Source organism: Berghia stephanieae, chromosome 12 (genome assembly GCF_034508935.2).
Source record: "Berghia stephanieae isolate SIO BIC M18660-M18661 chromosome 12, UCSD_Bste_1.3, whole genome shotgun sequence".
Taxonomy (NCBI): Eukaryota; Metazoa; Mollusca; class Gastropoda; order Nudibranchia; family Aeolidiidae; genus Berghia; species Berghia stephanieae.
Window position 1 is genome coordinate 42,493,927 of NC_088371.1, and position 15,327 is coordinate 42,509,253.

Genomic DNA, 15,327 nt, shown 5'->3' on the forward strand with positions numbered 1-15,327 from the left:
TAAATTGTATTGTCTTGTGCGAAGCAGACAGGAAAATAACAGGTGTGGGTTTTGGGCTTTGGGGCGAACAACACCATGGCCTAGGAATTCGTCCGCGACATAAAAATTCTTCCCGGTCGTCCCCAAAATTGTGGCCAGAATGAGCAAATTATAGAAACAAGAGATGATCAATAAAGTTAACAGGTAGGTAGGTAATGAAAATTTAAATGGTTGGTGGACTATGAACAGATTTGATGATTAACAACTTTCTTCCTGGTTGAAAATAAAAAGTCGAATTGCCAGTTTGACGTTTTCAGATCAAAGTAACAAAAGAAATTTCATTGATCCTTTGCTTTAAAATATTTTTTTAAAAAGAGCTGGATTTGACATTTGATCACTATTTACTTTCATCTTGTGTTAAATATCACTTGATATATTAACTGTTTTGGGACACAACCACGAGTATTTTTTCCAGAATATTTGGTATTTTTCACGCCTAGTTTGGCATTTTGCATAAAATCTTTCTGCCCACTTGCTACATGCGTCTGGGGATAGTATCCCCAGACAGGTGTCTGGGGATAACAAAAATTGGTTATCCCCAGACACCTGTCTGGGGATAACGAATTTTTATTATCCCCAGACAGGCGTCTGGGAATAATGACAGCCTTCATTAGTTTCACATTTCAATATCTAGTTTCGCTTCCTGCTCATATATCTGAAATCTATTTTTCAAAAAATTAACCAATATGAACTGTCAATTTGTTGACAAAAATCACTTGTTTTCTCAAAACATTGAGATTGAATCAAATAATTAAACGAAACTATCGAGATGGGGCATTTACACAAGCGGAAGTTACCAATCCTTTAGTTCATTGTTTACGAGTGGCAACCACCGCCAGATGTATGCATGGAGTCATAATGTGAATATAAATGGATTTCTCATCCTATATCTTGCAATTGTCATATATTCTAACAAATAGTTACAACTGATTGTAGTTTTTCATAAAAATGTTTATTCATTTCATTTATTTTGCTATGACAAACTAAAAATTGGGGCTTCTTTTATTTCCTTTTTCTGTGCGTAACATTTGGTAATATTATTATTATTATTATTATTATTAAACAGAGTAGATATCTAGACATACTCATACTCAAAAAAAAAAGTAAAACAGAATCAATAGTATGATCCATTTATAGTACTAAGAGAGTCGCAATGCTTTCCCCTAAGACGAAGATTTACGTTTTTCAGAATATAAATATGTAAGACAATGTCTTTCTGCTTTTTTTGTTATTTAGTAAAAATAAAAGGGGGGGGGGGGGTGTTTATTTATTTATTTATTTATTTATTTTTCCTTCTAATTAAATTGGTTAATGCTAGTACTAACAATCTATTGAGTATTTATTCCATACGATATTTATTCTAGCCCAATCTATATCATTTTGCGCCTACTATTTAACCATCATTTTAGTTTCACCAAAAGTGAAAGGCTCCAAATGGACTTTTATGGAATCTAAAGATGGAGAGGAATTAATATCACCAAAACCATTCTATCATTTTGACCATGTTTCCAAAAGTTATTTCATGAACTCCCCAAGACAATCGAAGTACATTCGGTGAGATTTTTACAATTACATTCCAACATCTATTTGCTCTTTTTTACAGCGACGGAGGGTGTCTTGTTTGCTCACTCTTTAGACCTTTTTACCCACAAGCAAGTAGATAATCAAATTCAAATTCAGGCTAAGTCAGGGCCCACCCAAAATGTTGCAACCAATTGTAATAATCCATTCAATATTAAAAATTTTAAAAACTAAACGATTTTATATTCTGGCTCTGTTGGACTTGTAGCTTTTTATCAGTAAAACACTAAATCTGGCTGTCAAAATAGTTCTAGATAACTTTTAACTAACACACAAGCTTGCATTGTTTTTAATTTTTAAAATGTAATGTATATAAAGTAAGGGCAATGATATTTATTTGCCAAACTGTTTATAACATGTTATGACTATAGTCCCAGACACGAGTTAAACTTTAACTCTCTCCTTACCAGCCATTTTTAGAATTTTCCCTGAAAATTCTCACCCATCCTACACAAAAAGAGACGTTTCCTAATCAAACAAAAAAGTATCAAGTGCATTCTATACAGATGTTGTTCAGCAAAATGAGCTCTACAACACAGTGTTTAGTATTTATAGTTGTAATCAACGCATTTCTTTAAAGTTTGTGATGTACAAGAGAAATCAGAATGAGAAAATTGTCGGTTGCATCGCAACGAATGTGACGATTTTCCTATGGTTGGTAAGGAGAGGGTTAAAGTAGCTTGCATAGATTTTATCTAGTTATTCCTTCCGACATTTGTTACCTCCTCATTTAGTCATTATACTCGTATCTAGTTTAAACATTTTTATCATTCATCTTTGTATTATTTGGATATTTCTTCTAAATCATTTACCTTCATACTGTTCATAGTGTAGAGCTAAAATGTCCGAGAGAACATTGGACTATATGTAAAGATAGATCTAAAAGTTATGAAGGACTGGTGAATTTATGCTCCAAACTCCACAGAAGAACCCTATAGATAGAATGAAATTGACGTCACTAAGATCTTTGTTATTGTTTTTTGCCATCCGCATTTATGAGTTAATCTCACTAAACTGTATTAACCAGATTATAAACGTTCGTGGTTACATGAGTTTTGTTGGTCCGTAACACTTCTGGATGGCATTGTTGTGAGCTTCTTAGCCAAGCACATACTATCTATAGCTAGAGCAGTTGAGTTACAATAGGAGCGACTTATATTCAGATTGTTGTCCAACCGAGTCATTGATCACATGATTTTTTTTGTTGTTCAACGATCTGATATTTCTCAAATAATGTGAACTGCTTTGTTTAGGGAAAGTGTAAAATAATTAAAATAAATAATTGAGCTTTATTTAGCGCAATATCCACTAAATGTGCTCAAAGCGCTTTACAAGGGGTCACTGGTCAACAGCAACATTAAACATGTAGGACGGGACATGACACCTGTTCGGTGATATTACAATTTTTTGGACAAAGACAACGCTGTTAACGGCCAGGTACTCATTTTACACTTGAGTACGGTGAGAGAATGTGAGTAAAGGCCTGTTCCAAGGACTCAACTATGCGCTGAGCGCAAGGCTCGAACCCAGGACCTTCCGATCCGAAAGCGAGTGTCATACCACTAGACCACACAGCCGCACATACCTATGAGTCAAACTTAACAAAATGTCCTATAAAGATGTTGGATATTACAAAATGGGGAACACTTTTTATTATGTAAGTCATTTACACACGTTAAAATCACCTGGAACAACTACAAAAGACGTCTAACTTCTACGTCATGGCACAAGACCGAAGGGCTAGAGCTCAGGTGGTCGCTGGTTCGGATATGTAAGTAAGTAAGTATGTAAGTCATTTTGAGCACATTTTGCAATGTGACCTTTGACTTTAACTCGTGGAAATATAATATAGCAAGTCCTCATTGATGGGGGCCGGCAACAATCATGTGTTCTGGTTTTGTTTTGTTTTTTCTCTTCCTTCTCCCTCCCACCCTGCTCATCCAGTATTGAATTGGTATTTGGTACTGGTATTTCTGCCATGAAGTACTTCATGATACTCTGATCCCCATAGTTCTGTCTAAAAGGTAGCGAGCAGTTTTTCCTGCCCCTTTAACGCTTCGTAACTAGAATAAATTTCATAGTCTGCAACTGGATGACGTGGCCGCAATGCACTTTTGGTAACGCATCTGGCTTGGCTTGACATGATTTTTAAGAGTTTGCTCCCTTGTCTGGGCATTCAGTGATATTTCTTTGGGAAATGTTCTTTACACATAATTAGTACTATTCTATCAGAGACATTTCAGGTTCCGATATCTAATTTGGTAGAGCTCTTGCATCACGCGTAAGGGACCTAGTTTGAACTCAGGTGATGTCATGATTTTTTTCTGATCTTCCAATGATCAGGTAGCTGGATCTGTTAAATCTGTGCAGAATGTACTAGGTGATAGAATAGTGTCCTCTCCAAACGGTAACAGGCAATTGCTATTGCCCGTCATATGCTATAGAAACCGGGATAAACTCCAACTCAATGGGTCTCATTGACTCTGAAGGACCACTCTACTATCAGAGAGACGCATAAAATACGGTATAGAAATCCTCCTGGCATCAGAGAAATTTGTTTCTGTCCAAAATTATTGTAATGGCTCTTTAAAGACTAATAAAAGAATTTTTTTCTTTTATCTTATTGAATTTTATTCTTATCTTTTCAGTGAAAACACCGATCCACGACTTGTCTCTCCATCTTTAAAAATGTCCAAAGTCGGCCCTTCTCCAAATACGTCCAGCAGCCGAGACGACACAATGGAGTTTGATCTTAAAAGTCTCAAGTTTGATGATCAAGCTGTCACTGTTGAGACGCAAGGAGCAAGATCGATATTCAGAAGCAAAAGAGTGAGTTTTTAATTTGACAGAATCATTCTTAAAACCATTAACAGATGATACATTTGATAAAAAGACAGAAACTGAATATTATTAAAACCAAAATATATATATAGACACATATATAAATAAATATATATATATATATATATATATATATATATATATATATATATATATATATATATATATATATATATATATATATATATTATATATATATATATATATATATATATATATATATATATATATATATATATATAAGAACAAGAAACAACCAAAAACCCAATGTGTATTGAATTACTTCTGTGTGACTATAATGTGGTCTAGTGGTATAACACTCTCATTTGGATTGGAGGGTCCAGAGTTTGCATAGTTGAGTCCTTGGAAAAGGCTCTTTACTCACATTCTCTCATTCTAAAATGAGTTACTGGCCGTTGACAGCATTGTCTGTTAGAAAAAATTATAATATCACCTAACAGACATCATTCTTGTTACGTGTTGTTGTTGGTCAGCGACCCTTAGTAAAAGCACTTTGAGCACGTTTAGTGGATAGCGCTTTATACAAGCTCAAGTTTTTTTGTTTGTTTTTTTTTTTTTATGTGCTCAAAGTGCTTTACAAGGGATCCAAATCTGTAAGACGAAACATAATGCCTGTTAGGTGATATTACAAATATTTTTCAGGTAGATAACGCATTTTACTCCCGAGCATGGTGAGGAATTTGATTAAAGAGCCTTTTCCAGGGACTCAATAATGTGCTGCTCAGAGCGAGACTCAAACCTTGGACCATCCAACCTGAAGGAGAGTGTCTTACCGTTAGACTACACACCCCACAAACTAATAGAGGAAGAAGTTGGGGGGTGGGGGGATTGGCGGGGGGGGGGGGAGGGGGGGGTTGGCAAACACCTTTCATTGACGAGAACAAAATTGATGAGGTTCCTCTATCACATCTATATGATGTAGTGTTAGAATACTCTTTGAGATGTTTGTTGTGGTCATGGTTTTAGGACAATGGCCGATTGACATTTGTGTTCTCAGTGTCCAAACTTCTGTAATGCTCCATCTACACATATTATTCGCAGGGCAGATAGATGAATGCAATTATTAGGCAAATGCGTTGATCACAGATTATGTCCCTTAGTTGTGTCCAGATCTTTGTCTTACACAAACCAGTGCCTGCTACTTAATTTTTTATTCAATTAGACATTTCCAACACATTGAACACTATTCAAATACAAAAAATATTTGAGCTTTTATATAGCGCAATATCCACTAAGCATGCTCAAAGCGCTTTAGACATGGTCCCTGTCCAACAGTAACATGTGACATGTGGAATGAGACATGACGCCTGTTAGGCGATATTACATTTTTCTCCCGACTGTTGATGGCCAAGTCATCATTTTACATCTGAGTACAGTGAGAGAATGTGAATAAAGAGCCTTTTTTGAGGACTCAACTATGCGATGAGCGAGGTCTGAACCCAGTACCATCCGATCCCAAAGCGAGGGTCATACCACAAGACCAGATAACCCTACGAGAGAACAGCACACGTGTAAATACTATTTTGGGGGGTGTTATGGTTACTACGAGTGAACAAAACTCACAAAATTAAACAATTCATGAAAACACAACCCACAACACTGAGATACCAGTCTTTACTCACATTCTCTCACCATACTCAGGTGTAAAATGAGTACCTGGGCGTTAATAGCATTGTCTCTGTCCGAAACAAAATTGTAATATCGCCTAACAGGCATCATGTACCGTCCTAAATGTTAAGTGTTGCTGTTGGCCATTGACCCCTTGTAAAGCGCTTTAAGCACGTTTAGTGGATATTGCGCTATATATAAAAGCTCAATTTTTTTTACTGTAGAAAAAAAGTGTTTAGAGTTTGAGCCTCACCTCTGGTACGTTTTAAAACTCTTTACGTAATTACATCAAATTTTGACACTTTAATCGTAAATTCCTTATTGACACTATTATTCGGTAAATTCGCTTTTTGATAGCTGATTACTATTTATTTATTTATTTATTCGTGTATTTAATTATTTACCCATTTATTTATTTATTCACTTATTTATTTATTTCTTCACTTTATTTTGTATTTATTTATTTAGCTATTTACTTATTTATTTTATTTATTTATCTAAACCCTTTAATAAGCAATTTGTCTAAGGCATCATTATAAGGAGGGAGATTACTCGGTCTAGCTTGTGCACTATGATTTTTTTTCTTGGTTACTTCCCTTGAACAGTAATCTTGAATGCCCCGATAAGGTGTTGAATACGTAACACACCACCGTCCCCCCCCCCCCCCCCCCCCCCCCCCCCCTCTGTCTCTCTCTCTCTCTCTCTCTCTCTCTCTCTCTCTCTCTCTCCTTTCTCCTCATCCCTTCCCATCATTCTCAAAGCCACAATCACGTGACAAGATAAACCGCATTTATTTTTTTAAATGTTTTTTTTTTTTTTTTTGTAAACAAACAAATAAGCAAACAAACAAAAAAAAAATACAAAACAACCCAATACTTTAGCATAGCAATATCGACTCAAAGCGCTTTACAAGGGGTCCCTAGCCAACAGCAACACTTAACATGTAGGACGAGACATGACGCCTGGAAGATGATAGAGAGTGAACAAGGGGAAATTGTTCATTGGTGTATTTATGTGCATGCGTGTGTGTGTGTGTGTGTGTGTGTGTGTGTGTGCGTGTGTGTGTATGTATGTGTGTGCGTTCATGCACTCATGTTATTATGACATAAGAGAGTATGACTAGGACTCAAAATTTATTTAGAGTAGAATAGTATTAATATGTGTAGCTTAGTTTCATATGGGAGAAACAAAATTGAAGTAACTCAGCTCCATGTAGATGTTTATGGCCGACCGCTTTTTATGAATGGTTCTCACTGAATTCTTGTGGTCGGACTTTGGGCGTTCGGGACTGCATGTGGTTTTGTGTATTGGTGCGTTGTGTCCTGCTGGCGGGTGTTTTGAGTATTTTGGACAAACTCACAGCATCGATAGTTATTCCTCACATACAGATTAGAATGAAGGGCGATAGGGAGAGAGAGAGAGAGAGAGAGAGAGAGAGAGAGAGAGAGAGAGAGAGAGAGAGAGAGAGAGAGAGAGAGAGAGAGAGAGAGAGAGAGAGAGAGAGGGGGGGGGGGGGGGGGGGGGGGGAGGGGAAGAGAAAGGACAAAATTCTTACCCTTAATTTTTTTAAAATAAAGACAACCCCTGTTTTACATTTGTCAGCAGACAGGTGAACTGTTTTCACCATTTTAGATCAGATATTATTTTTAAATGTCTATGTGCGTGTCACTGTTACGATTTCTTGAGAATGAAGTTGACGTCACTCGGGTCTTTGGTATTGTTTTGTTGTTTTTGTTTGTTTGGTTGTTTTTTTTCATCCATGTTTATGAGTAATTCTCACTTATCTGTATTAACCAGGCTATAAAAGTTCATGGTTACACACAGTTTTGTGTGTTGGTCCGTTATACTTCCGGATGGCAATGTTGTGAGCTTCTTAGCCAAGCGCATACTATCTGTATCCCTCGCCTTTTCTTTGATTTTTTTTTTTAATTAAAAAAAAAACAACTTGATCTTTTAAACGTGCTCAACGCGCTTTATTAGGGGTCCCGGGCCAACAACATGTAGGACGTGACGACATGACGCCTGTTAGGCGACATTACACTTTTTTTTTTCGGACAGAGGCAACGCTGTAAACGACCAGGTACTGATTTACACATGAGTGCGGTGAGAGAATATGAGTAAAGAGCCTTTTCCAAGGACTCAACTATGCGCCGAGCGAGGCTCGAACCCAGGACCTTCCGATCCGAAAGCGAGTGCCATACCACTAGACCACATAGCCGACATATTTTTCTTTGACGTCAGCTGGTAACACGTTGTAAACTGTCCACCTTTAGAAATTTAGGAACCAGTATTGAGGAGCGCATAGAATATGGTTACAATCAATGTGTATTTATTTTAAGATCTGATAACCCAAATTGTAATGGCCCCATTGTTGTTATGGGAATACCCTCAAACCAACTCAAAATAATATTGTCCTGTACCAAGGCCATTAATTGTGTTCGTTTACCAGACCTGAAAGTTTGAGCACGTCGGTTACAAACCATGGATAAACGTTATAGTCATTTATATTTATTATTTAACCTCGTCCTTGTTATGCCTACCATCTTCACCGCCGTGCATATACTATTATTATTCAGGTCTGACAACAGAACGCAATCATAGGCCTGTTTTAACACAGTTGTATTCCGCGAGGACGAGAGACGCATGCGCACAACCAACATGACGTTCTCTCTCTAATAACTTTTCCGCCGGTGACGTCACAGACTATGACAAATCAAAGCCTTTTTTTTTTAGCTTGAGCGACTGAAGAATTTCTGCAATGGCAGATACAGAGAAGTGATAAGACATGGAACGAGATGAAAAAAAAAATTAAAAAGGAAAGTTAGATCGGGATAGAGAAGGATGGAAACTGTTTGTCTGTGGCCTATACCCTGACCCAGGGTGAATAAGGCAATGATGATGATGATGATGATGATGATGATGATGATGATGATGATGATGATGATGATGATGATGATGATGATGATGACTTCAAATCTCTATTTACTAAGACGAACCTCATCATCATCATGTCATGATATATTCTTTAACCTAGGGCTTTTAAAGACAAAGAAGAAAATAAATTACGTGACAAGCTAGGGATCAGGCATTAGTGTTAAATAAATGTCTGCAAAATGTGTGTATGAATTGTATGTCAGTATGTAAAGGGGGGGGGGGGGGGGGGGTACCGAGTTCGACTACCCGCCTCGCTCGGTGTATGACCTTGAGCAACTCACCTAGCCCTAGCTCACTTTGTAGTGCTGCACTGCGGCTGACGCCTGGGTTATTTTTGTCTTCCCTTGAAATAGACCCTAGAAGACAAATTTCCCCTTGGGGATGAATAAAGGGAATTTCATTTTATTATGTTAATTTTGTTTAAGAGGAAAGAAAATCACAAGAAAATAAAAACGATCTTCCCCCCCCCCCCCAAAAAAAAATAATAAACCGGGTTTTTTCATTCTTGTGTTTTTTGCTTTCTCTGGCTCTGTTTCATACACACATTAGTTTTTTTAGTTCTTTAGTTAAAAAAAAAAAGTTTTAAGAATTTTATATTGTTTGAGCGTTATCTTAATTCGGCTATGTGGTCGTGTGGTATGACACTCGCTTTCGGATCGGAAGGTCCTGGGTTCGAGCCTCGCTCGTCGCATAATTGAGTCCTTGGAAAAGACACCGTCTCTCACCGTACTCAGGTATAAACTGAGTACCTGGCCGTTAACGGCGTTGTATTTGTCCGAAAAAAGAAAGTATAACACGCCTAACAGGCTTAATGTCCCGTCCTACAGGTTAAATGTTGCTGTTGGCCAGGGACCCGGTGTAAAGCGCTTTGAGCACGTTTAGTGGATATTGCACTATATAAAAGCTCATTTATTTTTATTTTTATTTGATGTAGTCTATCGATATTTTCTGTAAATCGATTCGATCTAGCCTCGAGTGTAAAAAGTCGTGTTTTGTCAGATTTTGACGCAAATGGCCTTGTATTGTACGTTTGGTCTCAAGTCATTTCGTAATCCCCATGGCCAGTGGTCGTAGTGGGAGTCTGGATGAAAATATCGGTTATGACGTGCCAACAAATCGATACGTGATCTCAAGTCATGTCGTAATCCCCATGGCCAGTGGTCGTGGTAGTCGTCTGGATGAAAATATCGGTTATGACGGGCCACCAAATCAATACGTGATCTCAAGTCATGTCGTAATCCCCATGGCCAGTGGTCGTAGTAGTCGTCTGGATGAAAATATCGGTTATGACCTGCCACCAAATCGATACTTGATCTCAAGTCATGTCGTAATCCCCATGGCCAGTGGTCGTAGTGGGAGTCTGGATGAAAATATCGGTTATGACCTGCCACCAAATCGATACTTGATTCCTCCACTGTAAATCGTCTTGACCATTATAATGATAATTCTACTACTGGATAGGATAGTCGTGTCGTGTTGGATGTGATGGATTTACCGTGGTCTATTTCTATATGGATATTATGTTGGATTCGTGCCCTTTAAAACCATAATATTTGATATACATTCTCTTTTATTTTCTTGTTCGTTTGTTTGAATTTTTTAATGTTATGTGTGTGTGTGGGGGGGGGGTGTGGGTGTGTTTTTCTTTTCTTTGGTTTGTTTCTTTTCTTCTTTGGATTTTTTTTTTTTTGGGGGGGGGGGGGGGGGGGGGGGGGGGCAATTTTTTGTCTAATGTCTAGTGACTTTTCCGATCAAATTATGTGATGTTATTCTTTGGGGGGGGGGGGTAGGGGGGAGGTAGGGGTAGCTCTTTATTTGACAGTGACATCGGTGACCGCTTTAGATTAATCAATGGAGAATTCCCACAGTTTCCTGAGAAATATAAGCTGTTACGAACATCCACTACCCATCTGTTTAGATAATTATACAAGTGTATTGTGCAAATTAATTTACATAGATCGAGACGAATCTTTTGAGTCATCAACTTTGATCCGTCCGGACTGGTTCTACACAGGTCTTGGGTCGGATATCGACTTTATTGATTGGAGGAATCGTTGATTGGATACGGCAGGCCAGTCAGTCTGTGTGATAAAAACAACATTGGCTATGCAACAAACTTGTGGTATAATACTCGCCTTCGGACCGGCGGAAAGTCCAGGTGTTCGAGCCCCGCTATGAGCGGTGTGTAGTTTAGTCCTTGCAAAAGACTGGCTTTTCATGACTCCTATTCAATTCTCTCACCGTAATCGGGTACGGTGGAAATAAATGAGTACCCACCCGGCCGTCAATAAAAGCCACGTTCTCTGCCGGAAAATAATTTTGTATTCGTCCTGCATGTTAAGTAATGCTGTTGGCAGATGAAGGGTTTTGAGATCGAAACGTTCCCTGTTTTTTTTTTTTTTTTTGTTTGTTTGTTTTTTGTTTGCTTTTTTGGGTTTTTTTGTTGTTTTTATTGGTTTATTTTTTTATTTTTTTTTGGTATTCGGTTTCTTTTCGAAACTGTCATAATATTAATTTCTGTTCATTACTTTTAGCAATAAACAAAATTGAATAAAACAGCTTCAACGATGAGCAAAATACCAAACACGGAGCGTTTCGGGCTCAGAACCCTTCTTCAGCCAACAACAAAATACAGTAAAATCATAAATACATTACTAGATTCCAGATAGACAACAAAGCTATTTTGTAGGTCTTATTCTCTGTAGAAAAATCTTTTTGTTAGTTTTGTTTTTACATTTATTTTTTTGTTGAGTTTTTTGGGGGTTTTTTTGGTTTGGTTTTGATTTGCTTTTGTTCTTTTTTATTTTGTTGTTGTTATTTTTTTGTTTTTTTTTGTTTTGTATTTAACCTTGTTTTTTTTTTGTGTGTTTTTTTTTTGTTGTTTTTGTTGTGTTTTGTTTTGTTTTTTGTTTCTTTTTGTTGTTTTTTTTTTTTTTTTGTATTTTGTTGGGTTTTTTTTTTTGGTTTGTTTTTTTTTGGGGGGGGGGGGGGGGGGGGAGGGGTTGTTTGTTTTATGTTTATTTGAAGAACCCGTTCTCTTAAACAAGAGCGTATTAAGCTAACTCAAATTTCATATTGAATGAAATCAAATTTCATACTAAAATAAATTTAGCCTGTAAATTCCTTTTTAGGGTTCTGTTTTAACTGCCCCTTTACATGCCATTTTCGTGGGAGGGGGGGGGGGGGGGGGGGGTTCCTGGAAATATAACACCCATCCAAGATATTCTTCTTGTTCTCGTAGTCCTTGAGAGCCATCTGAGTCATGGGGCCAGAGTGGTCTTATTATGACACTCGCTTTCGGATAGGAAGGTCCTGGGTTCGAGCCTCGCTCGGCGCATAGTTGAGTCCTTCGAAAGGGCTCTTTACTCACAGTCTCTCACCGTTCTCAGGTGTAAAACGAGTACATTCGCTCATCTGCAAATCTGATAACCTAAGATGCTATGGTCTCGTTGTTGTAACGGAAATACGTCAAACCAACGTAAAATATTGTCCATTACAACAATGATAAATCAAGCCCATAGTTGTCAGACCTGCATATGGGGGCACCTCGGCCAATTCCAAATCCATTTCGCCAATGTAATTTTCTGCAATCTTCTTGTCATAAAAACTGAAGTCTTTAATTAATACCGAGATTAAAATGGAGGTGTTGCCCTTTGATACCGTTTGTTTAGGATCTCTGAAAGAGTTTGGCCCTGCCTATGTGGTCTAGTGGTATGACACTCGATTTCGGATCGGAAGGTCCTGGGTTCGAGCCTCGCGCTCGGAGCATAGTTGAGTCCTTGGAAAAGGCTCTTTACTCACATTCTCTCACCGTACTCAGGTGTAAAATGAGTACCCGGCAGTTAACAGCGTTGTCTTTGTCCGAAAAATTTGTAATATCGCCCAACAGGCGTCATGTCCTATCCTAATGTTAAATGTTGCTGTTGACCAGGGGACCCCTTGTAAAGCGCTTTGAGCACATTTAGTGGATATTGCGCTATATAAAGCTCAATTATTATTATTTATATTATTAATTATGCAAATCTTTACAAAATAAACAAATAAATGAGTAAGGGAGGTAAAAAAAGAAAAACAAAACTCAACAACAATCGACTGGCACATATCAGCAGGTCTGTTAACCGGTCGACCTTCGTGACGTCACTTCCCTCGTAATGACGCATAGTAACTTAATAACTGGTTCTGAAGTATCGGAACAATGGCGGACGCCCGTATGAAATATTTCTCCGACGAACATAAGAGTGTATCTAGAGGAGAAAAACATTATAAATCTGGTCATGTTTTGACTTTTACACATCTGATCACATGACATGTCTAAAAAGTTCAAGCCAGCATGAAGAATAAAAAGTAGCGATTTTCTTTGTTTAGAACCACGCTGCTGGATGCTGGGCGGACGTGACATCAGACTATTGAATTATATTATGGGCTTGATTTAGCAGACAGTTATAACAGACAATAATTTTCGTTGGTTTGAGAGTATTTCCATTCCAGGAATCAGCCCATAAATACTTGGGTTACCAGACCTGGAAATAAGTGTACGGCGACCACAAACCATCTTGAAAACCGGATGTGCGTCTTTGATTTTATCCTTGCGTAACGAATGAGTTCGTATTCGGTTTCAAGCTCGGGGTAGCAACTTCCGGTTGAATATAATAATATATGCAAATGTTGCCGCTTGAAGCTCAAATAATTAAACCAAAAAAAAATTAATAATAATAGTCAAATTTAATGCCAGCTTCAATTTCCTTGACGATGTGAGATTATTGGGCTTTTATAAAAAAATCGGTATACATATAATATAGCGCAATAATATCCACTAAACGTGCTCAAAGCGCTTTTGACAAAGGGTCCCAAGCCAACAGCAACACTCAACATGTAAAACGAGACATGACGCCTTTAAGGCGATATTGCAATTTTTTAAAAAAAAATTTGGACAGAGACAACGTTGTTAACGGCCAAGTATTCATTTTACACCCTGAGTACAGTGAGAGAATGTGAGTAAAGAGCCTGCATTTTCCAAGGACTCAACTATGCGCCGAGCGAGACTCGAATCCAGGATCTTCCAGGATGCAAACTCATTACCGCACTTGTGCAGCGTCGCAAAACCCCGCCCGTCACAACGGCGCACCGTTCAACCAGATGCTCTGCGGTTTCAGGCTCTTGACCACAAGGGGTACGTGTTGGACATGTGGAAAGTCCCCACTGATGCAGTGAGCGAGGTCCGTTTAAAAATAGTATAATAATACAAGCATGATTTCAGTGTCATTTGAAACGTGCGGCTTGTGGTCTAGTGGTACGACATCGCTTTCGGATCGGAAGGTATCTGGGTTAGGGCCTCGCCCGGCGCATAGTTGAGTCCTTGGAAAAGGCCCTTTACTCACATTCATTCGCTCACCGTACTCAGATGTAAAATGAGAATCTGGCTGTTAACAGCATTGCCTCTGTCGGAAAAATTGTAATATTATCGCCTAACAGGCGTTATGTCTCGTCCTACATGTTACCTGTTGCTGTTGGCCTTTGACCCTTTGTAAAGCGTTTTGAGCACGTTAAGTGGGTATTGTGCTATATTATATAATCTTTATTTAATTTGTTGTTTTTTTTTTTTAAAAACCCAACTTACTGCATTATGGCAAGGCAAAGCAGGTTATCACGATATCAATTTCAACCATTGTTCCGCGGTTTTAATTATAGAAAAAATAATCGATTACAAAACCTGGCAGATTGTAATCATCCATCACTTCCGACTGACATCTTCTATATAAAGAGCAGAGATGCGTACTTGAATTTTCAAAAACTCGTAGTTCCCAAGGGAAAAGAAAATTCACTTTAAATAGCTTTAGAAATAAACACTTTGTTCTCAGAATGGTCGGCAAATGCTCCAAAGTCCGGAATGTAGAATCCAAGAAGGTAAACTTTCCTTTTTAACAAGATTTATATTAAGTATAATACTAAAAACTAGAGCTTTTATACAGAGCAATATCCACTAAATGTGCTCAAAGCGCTGCACAAAGGGTCCCTGACGACCAACAGCAACCAGTAACATGTAGAACGAGACATGACGCCAGTTAGGCGATATTACAATTTTTCCGACAGAGACAACGCTGTTGATAGCCATGTACTCATTTTACACCTGACTACGGTGAGATAATGTGAGTAAAGCGTCTTTTCGAAAGACTCAACTAGTCGCCGAGCGAGGCTCGAACCCAGGACCTTCCGATACGAAAGCGAGTGTCATACCACTAGACCACACAGCCCCACAAGTCAAAGAGTCAAAGAGACCTAATTATACAATCCTGTATCTGGAGC

The 15,327-nt window shown here is 38.1% G+C and overlaps 1 protein-coding gene across 1 annotated transcript in view; it reads left to right on the forward strand.

Moving 5' to 3' along the window:
* Window positions 1-820: 820 nt before the first annotated feature.
* The window catches only part of LOC144958006 (transient receptor potential cation channel subfamily M member-like 2), a gene marked incomplete in the record, with an annotated part of 76,324 nt that continues 61,817 nt past the window's right edge, over window positions 821-15,327 (forward strand). Inside the window, 3 exon segments of the mRNA XM_078889591.1 lie at window positions 821-899; window positions 1,449-1,593; window positions 4,269-4,449. Of these exon segments, the coding sequence (XP_078745717.1) occupies window positions 1,484-1,593; window positions 4,269-4,449 (291 nt within the window).